Source organism: Acomys minous, assembly GCF_964271855.1.
Source record: "Acomys minous genome assembly, chromosome: 12".
Classification (NCBI taxonomy): Eukaryota; Metazoa; Chordata; class Mammalia; order Rodentia; family Muridae; genus Acomys; species Acomys minous.
Genome location: NC_140493.1, coordinates 93,779,271 through 93,796,284, shown reverse-complemented (window position 1 = coordinate 93,796,284; position 17,014 = coordinate 93,779,271). Strand labels below are relative to the sequence as shown.

Here is a 17,014-nt window from a genome sequence, read left to right as displayed (position 1 = left end):
CAGGCAAGACAGTCTAGACACAAAATAAGTATACTCACAAAGTTTATTCCCAAATCAGTGGTTCTGTGATATAATGTGATGTCACTGGTAGGGCTGTGTTTGTTTTTACTGTGCTGAGGATCAAATTACCAGTTCTTTGAGTTTGTGCTTTCTGCTATGTCTATAATAGGAAAGCTCAACTATGTGTTTATTTTCATGTGCTTAAAATTAATAATCACTTATGTGCCTCTCAAAAAAATTAATTTCAGGAGCCTACAAGGAAGCACAAGGTTTAGTCAGCTTGTTGAAGAACTATCGAAAATCACTGATGCTTTTGAGCTTGACACAGGAATACAGTGTAAGTGTTGCTCAGTGCCAGAGGTGACGCTCGAGGGGCTGGGGAGTTTTTGAAGCTATTTTATGTGAATAGGTGATAAGACCATTTGGTCTGTGCCTGGAATAATGTTTTATTTATTGTATTTAATTTATTGGGTTGGGGAAGCATGAGCCAAGGCAGAGGTGTGTGTGTAATTGTGTGGAGCCCAGAGGTCAACTTCAAGATTTGTCCCTCAGGAACCACCCGAATTATTGTTATTATTGTTGTTGTTATTGTTGTTGTTGTTGTTGTTGTTATTATTATTATTATTATTATTATTATTATTATTATTATTATTATTTCCAAGACAGGGTTTCTCTGCGTAGTCTTGGCTGTCCTAGACTCACTTTGTATACCAGGCTGGCCTCAAACTCACAGCAATCTGCCTGCCTCTGTCTCCCAAGGGTGTGGGCCACCACATTATTTTTTGAGTCAAGGTTTCTCACTGGTACATGATGCTTGCTGGTTAGGGTAAGCTGACTAGCGGGGAGCCCCAGCGAGTCCTTGTATCTGCCTTCCCCATATCCAGCTTTTTATGTGAGTGCTGGGAATCAAGCTAAAGTCCTCGTGCCAGTGCTGCAAATGCTACTGCGCTCTCTGCTCATGCTCTTTAATCTCTCTTCATGTTTTTAAAAATAAAAATTAGAAAACTTTATTTAATATGTATGGGAGTTTTGTCTGCACATAAGTGCTGGCTAGTTTTATGTCAGCTTGGCACAAGCGAGAGTCATCTGAGAGGAGAGAACCTTAACTGAGAGGATGCCTTCCTAAGATTGGGCTACAGGCAAGCCTGTGCGTAATTTTCTTAATTAGTGATTGATGGGGGGCGCTCAGCCCATTGTGGGGGCCTGGGTTGGTAATTTTGGGGTTCTCTACGAAAGCAGGCCATAAAGAGTAAGCTAGTCAACAGCACTGTCCATGGCCTCCACAGCAGCTGCTGCTCTTGCTCCCTGCTCTGCTTGAGTTCCTGCCCTCACAGCTTTTGATGGTGACTTGTCATACTGAAGTGGTGAAAGCCAAATAAACCCTTTCCTCCCCAGGTTGCTTTGGTCATGGTGTTTCTTCACAGCAATAGAAACCCTAAGACAGTCTATGTCAGCGTAGCATGTATGTGTTGTTGCCTGCAGACTCCAGAAGGAGTTGGATCCCTAGTGTTGTGAGCCATCGTGTGGATGTTGGGATCAAACCTGAGTCCTGGAAGAGCAGCCATGTAACTACTGAGCCATCCCTTCAGCCCTCTCCAGTGTGTGTGTGTGTGTGTGTGTAGGAGTGTGACTCAGGCATGCCATAGCATGATTTGGAAGTCAGGGCAGCTTGTGGGAGTTGTTTCTTTCCTTTTTCCCTCCATGTGGATCTCAGGGACTAAGCTATTTTCAAGGTTGGTGCTAATGGCTTTCCTCATTACTACCAGTAGTATGCGTTCTCCTATGATGTGTGAGTGCAGACATGCGTGTGCTAGGGCACACATTTGGAGAGGACAACATTAGGGTTTTGTTGTTGTTTGTTTGTTTGTTTTGTTTTGTTTGTTTTTGTTTTTCTCCCTACCTTTACGTGGTGTTAAGCCTGAAAATTGCATGTAGAAAAGACCAAATCCACTGAAAATAAAGCTTGCTGAATTAGGTTAGTCAGGTGCTCAGAAAGGCAGAGCCCACAAGGCTAATATACTTCTGGCCTTCTCTCAACTGGGGAGGGGGGGAGGCAAGCATATATCTTGACAAACTTCTGGGCTAATATCTCCAGCCTGTGATCAAGCGTATCCTGTGCAGTTGTGGCAGGCAGTCTTACATGCCCCCAGCATCCAGGAGATTATCTGTCCTTGGGCCAGTGGGGCGTACAAGTTAACTTTTAACTTTAGCCCTTATACCTTGGTTAGGGTCAAACTCAGGTCATAAGCCTTCATAGCAAGCACTTGTGCCTGCTGAGCCATCTTGCCAGGCTGTATTTTAAAACCACTCCTATCAGTCTTGAGTTTTATTCTCCCCCCCCCCCCCCCCCAGTTTTATTCTTTAATCCTAAAATGTGGTGGGGGTTTTTTGTTGGCTTTTTTGTTCTGTTTTTCCAGCTTTTCTAGACAAGGTTTCTTTGTGTAGCCTTGGCTATCCTGGACTCACTTTGTAGACTAGGCTGGCCTCGAACTCACAGAAATCCACCTGCCTTGGCCTCCCAAGTACTGGAATTACAGGCATATGCCAGCACGCCTGGCTAAAACGTATGTCTTAGTGTCTCTGAAATTGGGAGCATTTTTTTCATTTGTATGAAGTTACTTAATGCCATTTCTTTTCTTAGTAATAAAAACAATGGTGCACTTAACATTGTTGATCCTTAAATTCAGAGAAATATGGTACATTTATTAATGAACACATTTATTAGTTTTAAGGGAGGGGATAAAAATAACTTGGATCATTTCTGAGGTAATCAGGGCTGGAGAGATGGCTCACCAGTTAAGAATGCGTGACTGCTCTCCTGAGGGCCCAGGTTCAGCTCTTATCAACACAGCAGGTGGCTCACAGTTCCAGGGCATCCAATGCCTTCTGACTTGTACAGGCACCTGCACACACATGCTGCACATGAATCATGCATACATATGCACATACACATAATTTTAAAAATAAATTAAAAATTAAATGTAAATTAGGCATGGTTGTATATACCTTATATCCCAGCACTCAGGAGGCAGGTAGATCTCTGTGAGTTCAAAGCTATCAAGTCCGATGCTAAGAAGGGCTACCCAGAACCTGCCTCAAAAAACAAACACTTGAGGGCTAGAGAGATGGCTCAGAGATTAAGAGCACTGCCTGCTATTCCAGAGGTCCTGAGTTCAATTCCTAGCAACCACATGGTGCCTCACAACCATCTATAATGTGATCTGATGCCCTCTTCTGGCCTGCAGATGTACATGAAGGCAGAGCACTGTATACAAAATAATAAATAAAATCTTTTTTAAAAAACAATTAAATGTGTCTATAATGCATTGATTTGTTTGACAGGGTTTCTCTGTATAGCCCTGGCTGTCCTCAGACTTGATCTGTAGACCAGGCTGGCCTTGAACTCAGAGATCCTTCTGCTTCTGCCTCTTCTACAGGTGCCATCACACTACCTTCAGGCTTTTTTATTTTTTTTAATCCTTATACAGCAGAGAGCAAGCACAGTATTATTCTTGGGTATTTAATGAAGATGAATACATTTTCTTCTAACTAAAACTTTCCCTTTATGTTTTACAGTTGCAAACAGTTACAGTTTTTCAAAAAAGAAAAAGAATTTTCCTGAACATGTGAATGAGGAGGATTCTATCATCCAGAGCATGGGCTACCGTAACCGGGTCAAAAGACTCGGACAAATTGATTCTGGAAATGCCACCTTGGTAATGGCGTCTTCCATTTTTTTCTGCCATCTCTTTATTGAGCAACTCTTTATTATAAGCTAGTGAATGTGTGAATTTATATAAAAATTTAGTAAACGGAGAATGGTGGTAAATGAAGTGGCTAGACAGTGTTCTAATATGCAAGAGTTAAAATCAAAGAAGCGGGGTTGGCGAGATGGCTCAGAGGTTAAGAGGACCCTCTGTTCTTCCAAAGGTCCTGAGTTCAATTCCCAGCGACCACATGGTGGCTCACAACCATCTATAATGAGATTTTGTGCCCTCTTCTGGTATGCAGGCACACATGCAGGTAGATTAAATAAATAAATCTTTTAAAACAACAATAGCAACAAAAAACCTCCGAAAAAGGGTCAAGGTACCTGGTGAGATCAGGTCTCTTTGCCTGGTTACAACTTTATCAGCTCTGATGCTTGTCTGAAAGGGCACAGTATCACTGATGTTTTGTAAGCGTTTGATAATTACTTCAGCTCACCCAGCTTAAGAATCAAGTAAGCCGGGCGGTGGTGGTGGTGGTGCTCGCCTTTAATCCCAGCACTTGGGAGGCAGAGGCAGGCGCATCATTGTGAATTCAAGGCCAGCCTGGTCTACAAAGTGAGTCCAGGATAGTCAAGGCTACACAGAGAAACCTTGTCTCAAAAAAACAAAAAAAAAGAAAGAAAGAAAAAAGAATCAATGAAAATGTAATGGCTCGCTCTTTTATGTGGATGGATAATGGAGATCACAATTTACCTTTCCAAGTCTTCTTAGAATGTTGGGGTTTTCATGTCATCAATCCCTTAGAAAATACATTTATTGAATATTTTAGATTCTTTTTTTATCTTTAATTATGTGGGTGAGGTCAGTTGGAGTCTAAAAGAGGGTATCAGATCCCCTGCACCTGGAGTTACAGGTAGTTGTGAGCTCTTCAGCGTGGGTCCTCTGCAGGAGCAGGCCGTGTGCTCTTAACCTCCCAGACATCTTAGTGCCTGTTTTATGGCCTTAAACCAGCACATAATGCCTTAGAGAGAGAGCACCAGCGTTTTCATCCAGGGTTGTTTTCATGGTTCTTTCCCTTTACCCTTGCTACTTTGTTCTTCCTTCATAGCCTTTCCCTCAGACTATTATCATTTTATTATTTTTTTTGCAAATAAGGTTTATATTGCCAACCTTATCATGACCATAAGTAGTTTTTTGAAAAATAAATTAAAAAAAAAATTAAAGATAATAAACCTTAGGCATTCTTTCTGTTTAACAGAAGGACAGTCTCAGTGCCCAGCTGTCTCAGCTTGGAATTATGAGATCAGTGAAGAAAAACAGGCAGACACAGCCTCGAAATAAATCTGTCTACATTGAATTAGGTAAGGGTCTCAGATTTTATTAAGGTCGAAACAATACTTGCTAGATTGTTTCACTTAGAGTTCTATCAAAAAACTCTTGGTTGTGATTTATATGTGTTGTATGACGTTTTGGTAAATGAAAGTAAAATAATTTTATGAACCCTATCCTGAATTATAAATTATGTAAAAGTTATACTTCACACCTTGAAGAATCTTCCTTTATAAAAGGAACAAAAGAAAGGATGTCTGTTTATGAGAGTAAGTAAATTTTGGAGAACTAAAGTTACAGTAAAAAAAAGAACATGGTTGGTTGCCAGAGCACTTAGAGGGATCCAAGTAAGTTCTGCAGGCTCCGCACTCATCTCCAGCTGGGAGGGGGGAGGGGGGAGAGAGTCAGCTCAAACAGGTGTCTCTGTCTTTTCATAGTGTGCGGCTGTGTTTTTCATTCCAGCATTTGAGAGACGGAACCAGGAAGATCATGGCTTTGAGGCCAACATGGGATACATAGAGAATCCCATCACACACGCACGCGTGCACACACACAATAATAACAATAAAAATAATAAACTGGGAAGAATAGTTCTGTTTTTTAGTTCCCAGTACCACCACGTGTCTCCATAACATGAATTCTATTTCTTTGAAATTAAGTTTTTTGTCTTTGAGTCATAATAAATCCATCAACAACAAATGTTGTTTTGTAAAGATATTCTAGGGGTACGTGAGATGGCCTAGTTGACAACATCAGTTGCCACCAAGCCTGAGGACCTGAATTAATCTTTGGAATCTCCATGGTGAAAGAGAAAACCAACACTGCCAAGTTGTCCTCTGACACATACACATGATACAAATAAATATGTGTTAATAAAATAGTGCAAATGGTGTCAATTAGTATTTAGGAGCACTTAGCTGTAATTTAGGTGCTGTTGGCTTTTTTGTTTGTTTGTTTTGTTTTTGTTTTTGTTTTTGTTTTGTACCTCATCTAAGATGTCAGTCCTGAGGAGGTTACTGTTTTACAGATGAGAAATTTAAGTCCCAGGGAGGTTAAGAATTTGGATGGAGGAAGTTGGCTTTGGAGCCTGTGTATTGCCACATGTGTCTGTACACACCTCATAGTGGGCACTACTTATATGATATAGTCGCTTAGTTTTATATCTATTATAGATATTTCTGAATGAACCACTGTATGTTTTATAAGAAGCATTTTTATTTTGACCCTTTTAATTAAAAAACCTTGACTGATTTTTGAATTTTATACTTTTGTTTTTTAAGGATCTGATTCTTCTGAAGAAACAGTGAATAAGCCAGATGACTGCAGGTGAGTCTAAAAGACCCTTTGTCAATGCAGCTGATATTTTCATATATATCTAATTAATAGTAAAAACCCTAGATTCAGATTATAGTATTAGAAGAAACTTTAAAAATCATTTAGTTTCATCTACTTTATTTTCTGTGAAGTCTTTTTTCTTTGTTGTACAGTTTTTTTTAATGTCAAAGGAGTTTTAGGTAACAGTGGAAATCAGCACACTCTTGTTTTCCACAGGATGCTTATTCTCTGAGTCTCATATGTATGTGGTAGTAATACAATCTGATGAAACACTATAGACCATTTCTCTGTCTATTCTTCATTTTGGGGCGGGGTCTGTCTATGTAGCCCTAGTTGTCCTGGACCTCACTATGTAGACCTCAAACTCACAGATGCATCTGCTGCCTCCCCAGTGATCAAAGGCCTGGGCTACCATGCCTGGCCCAAAGATCTTAATTGTGTTTATAATCACCCAGTTTCCTTCCTTAAGGTCTGTGATACCTGGTCATCATCACTAAGTTTTTGTTTACAAATTACTTTTACCTAAACTTAAAAATGGATGGGAGGGCTGGAGGTATGGTTCAGTGGTAAAGATTAAAGATTTTATTTTTTTAATTTAGGGAAGCCAGGTGTGTTAGTGCATGCCTTTAATGCCAGTACATGGAAAGAAGAGGCAGGTGGATCTCTACATAGTAAGTTCTAGAACAGCCAGGATAGAATACATAGACTCTGTCTCAAAAAAAAAAAAAATCTGTGCATGGGTATTTTTCCTGATTGTATATTTGTGCCTAGTGCCTGAAGAGGCCAGAAGAGGGCAGCAAATCCCCTGGAACTGAAGTTACAGATGGCTGTGAGCCACCATGTGGGTGCACGGGATGGAACCGGTGCTCTCAACACTGAACCATCTCTCCATTACCTCAAGGTGTTGCACCGTCCACTGGAGTATGATCAGTCTCAACCTACAAGGGGCCCCACGCCCTTGAAGGAAATTGACCATCCCTCAGTATCTATCAGCTGTCTATAGCTCCCTAGTTAGGGGTGTGGCTCCTGAACCCTACTTCTCACCATGCTAGGATGTTGATAGGCTTGATCTTGTACAAACAACCAAAACATCTGTGAGTCCGTGAGTGTAGTGCTCTGTCGTGTCCGGAAGATGCTCTGGTCTTTCCAACCTCTGGTTCTTAGAATCATTCTACCTCTTCTTCCTCAATGGTCCCTGAGCATGTGCGTGCGTGCGTGCGTGCGATTTGCATATCCAAAAAGCAGTGTTCTGCACTACTCTGATCTTTGTGACCGTACTTAAAGAAAAGCAGCTTTCAGAAGGTGCGTGAGTCTGCTCAGTTCTCTAGACCCTGTCTAAAGGGGCCAAAATACTTGCTCTCGCACATTTTACAGGCCTGTGAGCATACAACTAGAGTGTCTCATTAGGGGTTTGTCTTTTCTCCCTTTAGTGTGAGAGAGCAGGACTTGTTAGAAATCATCCCTCGAGGAGCTGGAGATGAGGCCAGTCTGCACTCTGTAAAAAAGGGTAAGTCAGGGCTTCCCGACATAATGTCATTAAAGGGAGTGCATAGATGCAGTTCTGTAACTAGATTTTCTGAAGACCATTTTGCAAATTTTTTATGATTTCTAATTCATATTTATAATTCACACATCTTTTAAAGAATTAATTTTTTTTCTCAGCTGTCATTGTGAGACAGTGCGTAGCACTAGACTGGTGTGGTTATAGTAATATGTGTAAACTGCGTGCTGCCGTTTAAAGACAGCTCTATATAACCCAGAGTAATCTAATATCTTAGGTTAAGCCACCCACACTGGGTCTGTAGTCACACACAGCCAGCCCTTGCTGTTCTTTCCTCTTAGTTGAAATATTTCACTTTTCCCACATGTTTTTATTTAGACCAATTTTGAGGCAAGCCTATTACAGCTCAGACTTGCCTTGAACTCAGCACTTTTCCTGCTTTAAGCGTTTTCTGAGTACTGGAGTACTGCACCCAGTTGTCAGCTAGCTTGAAGATAGAGCACATGAGTTTGCAGACAAAACAGAAAACTGGAGGTCTGTTGATGAAATAACCTGTTTTAATTCAGTGTTCAGAGACTAGAGAAATAGGAGGTGTAGTCAAATGATTGTGTTTGGGAAAATATGAGACTCTACATATCAGGGTTACATGAAGGAGCCTGAGCTAGGTCTTCAGTATACTTGGTAGTTTACGATGTTAGCTCCTCTAAAGAAGTCAGTGGAAGCCAGGCAAAGGCACGCTTTTAATGAGAGCACTCGGGAGACAGAGGCAGGCAGATCTCTATGGGTTCAAGGCCAACCTGGTCTACAGGGAGAGAGTTGCAGGACAACCAGAGCTACACAGAGAAACCCTGTCTCAAACAAAACCAGTGAGTTGGAACTAGAGACATGACTAAGCACTTAAGAGAACTTGCAGAAGACCTGGGTTTGATTCCCAGCACCCACATGGTAATCACAACTGCCCATAACTCCAGTTACAGGGGATCTGAAACCCTCTTCTGTCTTCTGTGAGCAGCAAGTGCCCCTGTGATGCAAGCAAACATTTATACACTTAAAATTTTTTTAGAATATCTAAAAATTAAAAAAAAAAAAGGTTAGTGGGTTGATTTTTTTTTTTTTTTTTTTTTTTTAACACTCCCAAGCTGTATTAGGTACATATTTTCTCATGGTAATTCCTTTTTTTTTTTTTTTTTTTGGTTTTTCGAGACAGGGTTTCTCCGTGTAGCCTTGGCTGTCCTGGACTCACTTTGAGGACCAGGCTGGCCTCGAACTCACATCGATCCGCCCGCCTCTGCCTCCCGAGTGCTGGGATTAAAGGCATGTGCCACCACGCCCGGCTGGTAATTCCATTTTTAAGTACCTTGTTATTTTATATATTTCAGCTGCTTGTGAGTTTTCTGAGGACATAACAGACATTGAGCAGCATCAGTGCAATAATAAAGATTTGAACCCCATTGAGAATGATGCAACTGAACGGCATCCAGAAAAATGTCAGGGTGTTTCTGTTTCAAACTTGCCTGTGGAGCCATGTGGCACAGATATTCATGCCAGCTCATTACGGCATGAAAACAGCACTTTATTACTCACTGAAGACAGAACGAATGTAGAAAAGGCTGAATTCTGTAATAAAAGCAAACAGTCTGGCTTAGCAAGCAGCCAGCAGAACAGATGGGCAGAAAGTAAAGAAACGTATACTGACAGGCAGATTCCCACCACTGAGAAAAGGGTAGATCCAAACGCCGAGCCCCTCTGTGGGAGAAAACAATGTAATCATCAGAGAAGTCTGTGGCCTGAGGATTCTGGAGCTACCCAAGATGTTCCTTGGATCACACTAAATAGCAGCATTCAGAAAGTTAATGAGTGGTTTTCCAGAGCTGGTGAAATGCTCACTTCTGACAGTGCGTCTGACAGGAGGCAGGCATCAAATGCTGGAGCATCTGGTGAGTTAGCGGTTTCAGATGAAGTGGACGGATGCTTTGGTTCTTCTAAGACAACAGACTTAGTGGCCTCTGATCCCCGTCATGCTTTAATGTGTAAAAGTGAAAGAGACGTCTCCAAACCAGTGGAGAATAATATCAAAGAAAAAATATTTGGGAAAACATATCAGAGAAAGGGAAGCCTCCGTCACTCAAACCATGTGGCTGAAACAATAGGCATATTCACCATAGAACCACAGAAAACACAAGAGCAGCCCTTCACAAATAAATTAAAGCGTAAAAGGGGAAGTACATGCCTTTATCCTGAAGATTTTATCAAGAAAGCAGATTTAACGGTTGTTCAAAAGACTCCTGAAACTATAAACCAAGGAACTGACCAAATGGAGCCAAGTGTCGAAGCGATGGATATTACCAGTAATGGTCGGGGAAATGAAACCAAAGGTCGTGATCTTCAGAAAGAGAAAACCGCTAATCCAATAGAACCATTGGGGAAAGAGTCTGCTTCCACAGCCAAAGCCAGGTCTATAAGCAACAGCATAAGTAATTTGGAGGTAGAGTTAAATGTCCACACCTCAAAAGCACCTGTGACAAATAGGCTGAGGAGGAAGGCCTCTACCAGGTGTGTGCTTGCACTTGAACCAGTCAGTGGGAACCCAAGCCCGCCTACTCGTACTGAGCTTCAAATTGATAGCTGTAGTAGCGGTGAAGAAACAAAGAGAACCAATCCCAACCCAATGCCAGTCAGGCACATTAGAAAGCCTCAGCTCACCCAAGACACAGAACCCACAGCCGATGCCAAGAATAACGAGCTACATGAGCAAATAAGGAAGCGAAGTGCCAGTGATGCTCTCCCAGAAGAGAAGTTAGCCAACATAGCTGGTTCACGTTCTAGTAAACCTCAAGGACCTGTCAATCCCAGCCCTCAGAGAAAAGAAGTAGAGAAACTTGACACATGCGAAATGCCTGATAACGCCAAGGAACTCAAGGATCTAGTGCTGAGTGGAGAACAGGCTTTGCCCACTGAAAGATCTGAGGAGAGCACCAGTGTCTCATTGGTACCTGACACTGATTATGACACTCAGAACAGTGTCTCAGTGCTGGAAGTAAACACTGTCAGTCATGCAAAAACAGGGTCAATTCAGTGTATGACTCAGTTTGTAGCAAGTGAAAACCCCAAGGAACTTGTCGTTGGTTCTAAGGATGCCGGAAGTGGCATAGAGTGCTTCAAGCATCCATCAAGACATGAACTTAACCATGTTCCAGAGACAATTGAAGTAGAAGAGAGTGAACTTGATACTCAGTATTTGCAGAATACATTTCAAGCATCAAAGCGTCAGTCATTTGCTTTATTTTCAAAACCAAGAAGTCCCCCAAAGGAGTGTGCTCACTCTGTGCCCTTAAGGGAACTGAGTCCAAAGGTGACTTCTGAAGGTGAAGAGAATCAAGGACACGGACAGTCTGAAATCAGTCGCGTCCCGGCAGTTACTGCCACAGTGGGCTCGCCTGTGCGTCGTCAGGATGGTCAGCCAGGTGCTGGAATGTGGAGGCTGTGTCCATCTCCTCAGTACAGAAGCAATGAAAATGGACCCAGCACCACAGGCAAACCTGGAATTCCACAACACTCAGATCATAAACAGTCAGTTTCGCCCATGTGGTCATCTATAAAAACTGACCATAGGAAAACTCCGTCTGAGGAGCAGTTTGAGAAGCATACATTGTCAACTGAAAAGGCAGTGGGAAAGGAGACCCTTGTTCAACCTTCACTACATACAGTTAGCCAGAATAATAAAGGAAATGCTTGTCAAGAAGCCAGCTCGGGCAGTATTAATAAAGTATGTCCCAGTGGTGAAAACTTCCAAGGACAGCTAGGTAGAAGCAGAGGGCCTGAGCCGAACACTACACTTCCACCAGATCTTTTGCAGCCTGAAGTTTGTAAACAGGGTGTTCCTGTAAGTGCTTACACGTATCTTGAAACGAAAAAGCAGGAGGACAAGGCTGTTGGTGCAGACTTTTCTCCGTTTCTGTTCTCAGGTCATCTTGAACAACCCTTGAGAGGTGGTGATATTTTTCAGGGTTGTTCTGAGACACCTGATGACCTGTTGGATGATGTTGAAATACAGGAAAATATTAGCTTCAGTGAAGGGGACGTAATGGAGAAGTCTGCTGTTTTTAATGGAAGTGTCCAGAGAAGAGAATTCAGCAGGAGCCCCAGCCCTTTAAGCCGTGTATCGCTCGCTCAGGGTATCCGTAGAGGGTCTAAGAAGCTAGAATCTTCAGAAGAGAGCGAATCTAGTGAGGACGAAGATCTTCCCTGCTTCCAGCACTTACTTAGCAGACTCAGCGATTCGCCGCCGCAACCTAACAGAAATAGCAGTGTCGGGCGAGAGCCTCCATCAGAGAGAGCAGAGGGGGCCCACGCGCCGTGGAAGAGCAGCATCAGTGACTGCAACAACGAGGTGGTCCCGGTCGAGGCATCTCAGGACCATCACTTTAGTGAGGATGCAAAGTACTCTGGCAGCCTGTTTTCTTCACAGCACAGTGCTGTCCAAGGCCCAGCTGCAAACGCAAACTCCCAGGATCCCTTGTTTAATCCTCCTTCCAAACAAGCGAATCACCAGTCTGAGAACGAGGAGGTTTTTCTAAGTGACCAGGAATTGATCTCAGGTGATGAGGAAATGGGACCTTGCCTAGAAGATGATAATGATCAAGAGGATAGTATAATCCCGGATTCAGGTAGTTTGCTTTATTTATCTGCACCAGTCTACAGAAGTGGGCTAAATATTTACATCTTTTGGGGAGCACATGGGTTTCAAAGTACAATAACATTAACTGCTACTTAAACTTAAAAGATATTCCTCCTTTTAAAAAAAAAAGATGTTCCTCCTAAGATTCTTTTCCTTAAAAGTCAAAAGTCCTTCCTGGGGCTGGAGAGATGGTTGTGGTTAGGAGTAGGCACTCTCAGCGAGGCTGGCGAGATGGCTTAGCAGTAAAGAGCACTGGCTGCTCTTCCAGAGGACCCAGGTTCAATTGCCGGCACTGACGTGGCAGCTCACAATTTTGTCACTTCAGTTCTAGGAGATCCAACACTCTGATACAGACATAAATGCAGGCAAAACACCAATGTACATTTTTTAAAAAACATTATGTATTCTCTTGCAATAAACCTGAGTTTGGTTCTGGACACTCATGTTAGGTGACTCATAACCACCATAACTCCAGCCCCGGCCTGGCCTCTACTGCTCTGGCTATCACAGATGTCTGCTGCGTTCATACATAGTCACCCCCACAGACGTGCACATAGTGCAAAATGATAAAAATAAATATTTTAATGCCTTTATGTAGCTAGAATGTCTTATAGAATGAACTTAAGTGGCCTAATTGTTAGTAGGCTTGCTTCTAGGTTTTATCACTGAATTTTTCTGATTTGTTTGGGGTGTGTTTGGTTTTTGGTTTTTTTTTTTTAAGATTTATTTAGCCAAGCAGTAGTGGTGCACTGTAATCCCAGCACTTGGGAGGCAGAGGCAGGCGGATTGCTGTGAGTTCGAGGCCAGCCTGGTCTACAAAAACGAGTCCAGGACAATCAAGGCTACACAGAGAAACCCTGTCCTGAAAAAAACAAAAACAAACAAACAAAAAATTATTTATTATGTATGCAGTGCTCTGCCTACTTGTACACCTGCAGGCCAGAAGAGGGCACCAGATCTCATTACAGATGGTTGTGAACCACCATGTGGTTGCTGAGAATTGAACTTAGGACCTCTAGAAGAGCAGTCAGTGCTCCTAACTGCTGAGCCATCTCCCCAGCCCGTTTATCTGTTTGTTTTTAAGACAGGGTCTCTCTCTGTAGCCCTGGCTAGCCTGGAACGGAGATCTGCCTCCCAAGATCTGGGATTAAATGCATTCATCACCACACCCAGACTGCTGTAGGAGTTCTGAAAGGAAATCCAGTGTCTCAAATTCAGTTGTTTATGTGACATGACAGTGAAGCAAGTGCTGTGAAAGGGAGGAACAGATACTGCGGGTCACATAGCTCATGATGTGCTTTCACATCTGGGTCTCTGATTTTATCATTTAAGCAGAAGCAGCCTCTGGATACGAGAGTGAAACAAACCTTTCTGAAGACTGCTCACAGAGTGACATTTTAACCACTCAGGTAAAAAGCGTGTGCAAGTTTGTAATGTGCTATATATGGTGGTATGAAGCCTAAATTTTGTTTGTTTGTTTTTTGAGACAGGGTTTCTCTATGTCGCTGTCCTGGGCTTAACTTTGGACCAGGCTAACCTCGAACTCCCGGTGATACTCCTGCCTCAGCCTCCTGAGTGCTGGGATTACAGGCGTGGGCCACCACGCCCAGCGAAGCCTGCATTCTTAGGCCTACTAATTTAGTCACTGGATTAATGGTCTAACAGTTGCCCAAGATGCCTTGTTTCCTCAAGTGAGGTGGCTTGGTTTTTTTGTTTTGTTTTGTTTTAAAGCACCTTGGTGGAACTCATTAGTTATAGCTAGATGTATTCCCACCATCTAGGTCATTGTAGAACACTGGACGCTAACTTTAGAATAAGCCAGATCTGAGATAACTACTTGCCCCATAGCAAGAGTATATGAAAGTACTATTGTATCAAAAGGGTTATATTTATTCTCAGAACCAAATCGAAGCCTACAGGACTGTCTTTGCATTAGAGGCCATCTTACTTTTCAGTATGTTATGGAGATTTATTTTTATTTCTGTTTTTTTAATAATCTAGTTGCTTGTTAGTAACTATAATTATCTTTCTCTTAGAGAAGACCATACTTATTCATTCCTGAACCTAGAAATGGAGGCTGATGACTGGCTGCTTTGAATGGAATAGCAGTTTTGTTACCTCTACAGCATTCGGCTGTTTGTGTGCTTATGTACCCACGGCAGGACAGTCTCTTGGGAAAAGCATTATCTTTCTCACAGAACCTGGCTCTGTCACCTAACTTTCATTTTGGAAAAGTAGCTCCAGAATATTCCAAACTTGCTTTCCAACCTTAGGTTCGTCTAGGTCTTCCCTTCCTGTGTTCATCGCTCACTAATGAGCAGCTTCTGAGCGTTCCCTCTGTACTCCTCTACAGGGTCATTGTCGAATTCGCAGCAGGTCTGGCAGGGGTGTTGGCTAGAGCTCTCTGTGCCTGACTTCATGGTCTTACTTGATTGGCTCATCTTCCTCTCTGAATTAAAATAAGCATATTTTTTTTGTTTAAAAAACCAAACATTCAAGCTGGGCGTGGTGGCGCATGCCTTTAATCCCAGCACTCGGGAGGCAGAGGCAGGTGGATCGACCTGAGTTCGAGGCCAGCCTGGTCTACAAAGGGAGTCCAGGACAGCTAAGGCTACACAGAGAAACCCTGTCTCAAAAAACCAAAACAAAAAAAAACCCAAACATTCATTTGAAGCTGGGTGTTTTGGTGCATGCCTGTGATCCCAACACTCCAGAGGCAGAGGCACAGGCAGGTGGGTCTCCTTGAGTCTGAGGCCAGCCTGGTCTACAAAGCAAATCCAGGACAGCCAAGGCTACACAGAGAAATCCTGTCTCAAAAAACCACCAGAAAAAAAAAAAGCTTATTTATTTATTTGTATGGGTGGATGTGATACTGCGACTAATGTGTAGACGTCAGATGACACCTAGTGGGAGTTGACTCTGGGAATCAAATTAGGTCTTTGTGTGTGGTGGCAAGCGCTTGTGTGCTCTGAGTCAGCTCACTGGTACAGTGGAGTTTACATTGGGCAGGGGGTTGCTTGTTTGTTAAGACAGTGTCTCACTTGGTTATATCTAAGGCTGGCTTTGAACTTGAGATCTTCCTATCTGTGCTTAATCCTGAATGCTGGAGTTATGGGAGTTCACCAGCCTGTCTGGCTTCTTTCTAGTTACTGTGTAGTTTTCTTGTTTGTTTTGTTTTGTTTTTCCAGACAGGGTTTCTCTATATTAACAGCCCTGGCTGTCCTGGACTCGATTTGTAGATAGTCTTATCTGGAACTCACAGAGATCGTCTGCCTCAGCCTCCCTAGTGCTGGGATTACAGGCATGCATGCACCATTGTGCCTGGCTACTGTGTAACTTTCTTTTTTCTTTTTCTCTTTAATTCAGTTGCCCCTTTCCTGCCTATTAAGGGTTTTAGGCTAAGAGACACCATTGCCATTAGACATAGCACCCTAGTAGACATCCTGCTTGCTACATATTTACCCATCTCTGATGATTTTTGGTGTGTGATACATAGTGTAATGCTGGGTTTTGTTTCTGTTTTGTTATGTTTTTTTGTTTTTTGAAACAGGGTTTCTCTGTGTAGCCTAGATTCCCTTTGTAGACCAGGCTGGCCTCAAACTCACAGAGATCCTCCTGCCTTTATCTCCCAAGTGCTGGTCTTAAAGGCGTGAGCCACCACACCCAGCGTGTTAAGCTGTTTTTTAGAAGGATTAAGCCAGTCTGTGCTTCTAGCTTCCGTGGTTTTTGGAGTTTCCACTTTGCATTTCCTTTGCCAGCACTAGGTAGTGTCCAGTTTTTAGTCTTCTGACTCCTGTCGTTGCTGTGTGGATGACAAACAGAAAGGGCTTGGCTCCTACTCACTATTAAACACTAGGCCTGAAGCCTTTGGGAGTTGGGAGGAAACCATTGAGAACACTGCCCGTTCTGTGCCTTAGTTATCACTCAAATTCTCTAGTTTTGCAAGATTGTCATGGCCATCAAATTGATTAAAAGACTTAGGTCTTCTTCCTATGTTCCTTCCTCTAATGCTTTCTGGATTTAGATTTGGGCTCTGTCAGTATGCCTAATTCTGTCCTTGGCTGTTTGTCTTTTAAGTTACAGCTTTTTATTCCATCTGTCTTAGCCATACTGTATTATATTTGGCATTCAATAATTGATGTTTCTTGTATCTCTGATCTTATTCCTAGAAATGTGTTCATTCTTTGTTCAGGATTCTTTTTTTTTTTTTTTTTGGTTTTTTTTTTTTTTGGTTTTTCGAGACAGGGTTTCTCTGTGTAGCCTTGGCCATCCTGGACTCACTCTATAGACCAGGCTGGCCTCGAACTCACAGCAATCCGCCTGTCTCTGCCCGAGTGCTGGGATTAAAGGCGTGCGCCACCACACCCGGCCTCAGGATTCATTTTTTAAAAGTGTTTTTATATCAAGTCTCTACTCAATACAGGTAACTTTGATCTGGACTAGCACAGACTAGCAAGATGA

At 42.6% G+C, this 17,014-nt stretch overlaps 1 protein-coding gene across 8 annotated transcripts in view; it reads left to right on the top strand.

Annotated features, from left to right (window-relative positions):
- The window catches only part of BRCA1 (BRCA1 DNA repair associated), a 69,078-nt gene that overhangs the window by 18,206 nt on the left and 33,858 nt on the right, over positions 1-17,014 (top strand). For 6 of the 8 annotated variants that reach the window (XM_084751355.1, XM_084751354.1, XM_084751352.1 and 3 more), the window contains 7 exons: positions 249-337; positions 3,577-3,716; positions 4,969-5,071; positions 6,320-6,365; positions 7,805-7,881; positions 9,255-12,542; positions 13,886-13,962. In XM_084751355.1, coding sequence (XP_084607481.1) covers positions 249-337; positions 3,577-3,716; positions 4,969-5,071; positions 6,320-6,365; positions 7,805-7,881; positions 9,255-12,542; positions 13,886-13,962 — 3,820 coding nt within the window. The remainder of the gene's footprint in view (positions 1-248; positions 338-3,576; positions 3,717-4,968; positions 5,072-6,319; positions 6,366-7,804; positions 7,882-9,254; positions 12,543-13,885; positions 13,963-17,014) is intronic. The other 2 variants (XM_084751353.1, XM_084751358.1) reach the window with 2 other exon arrangements.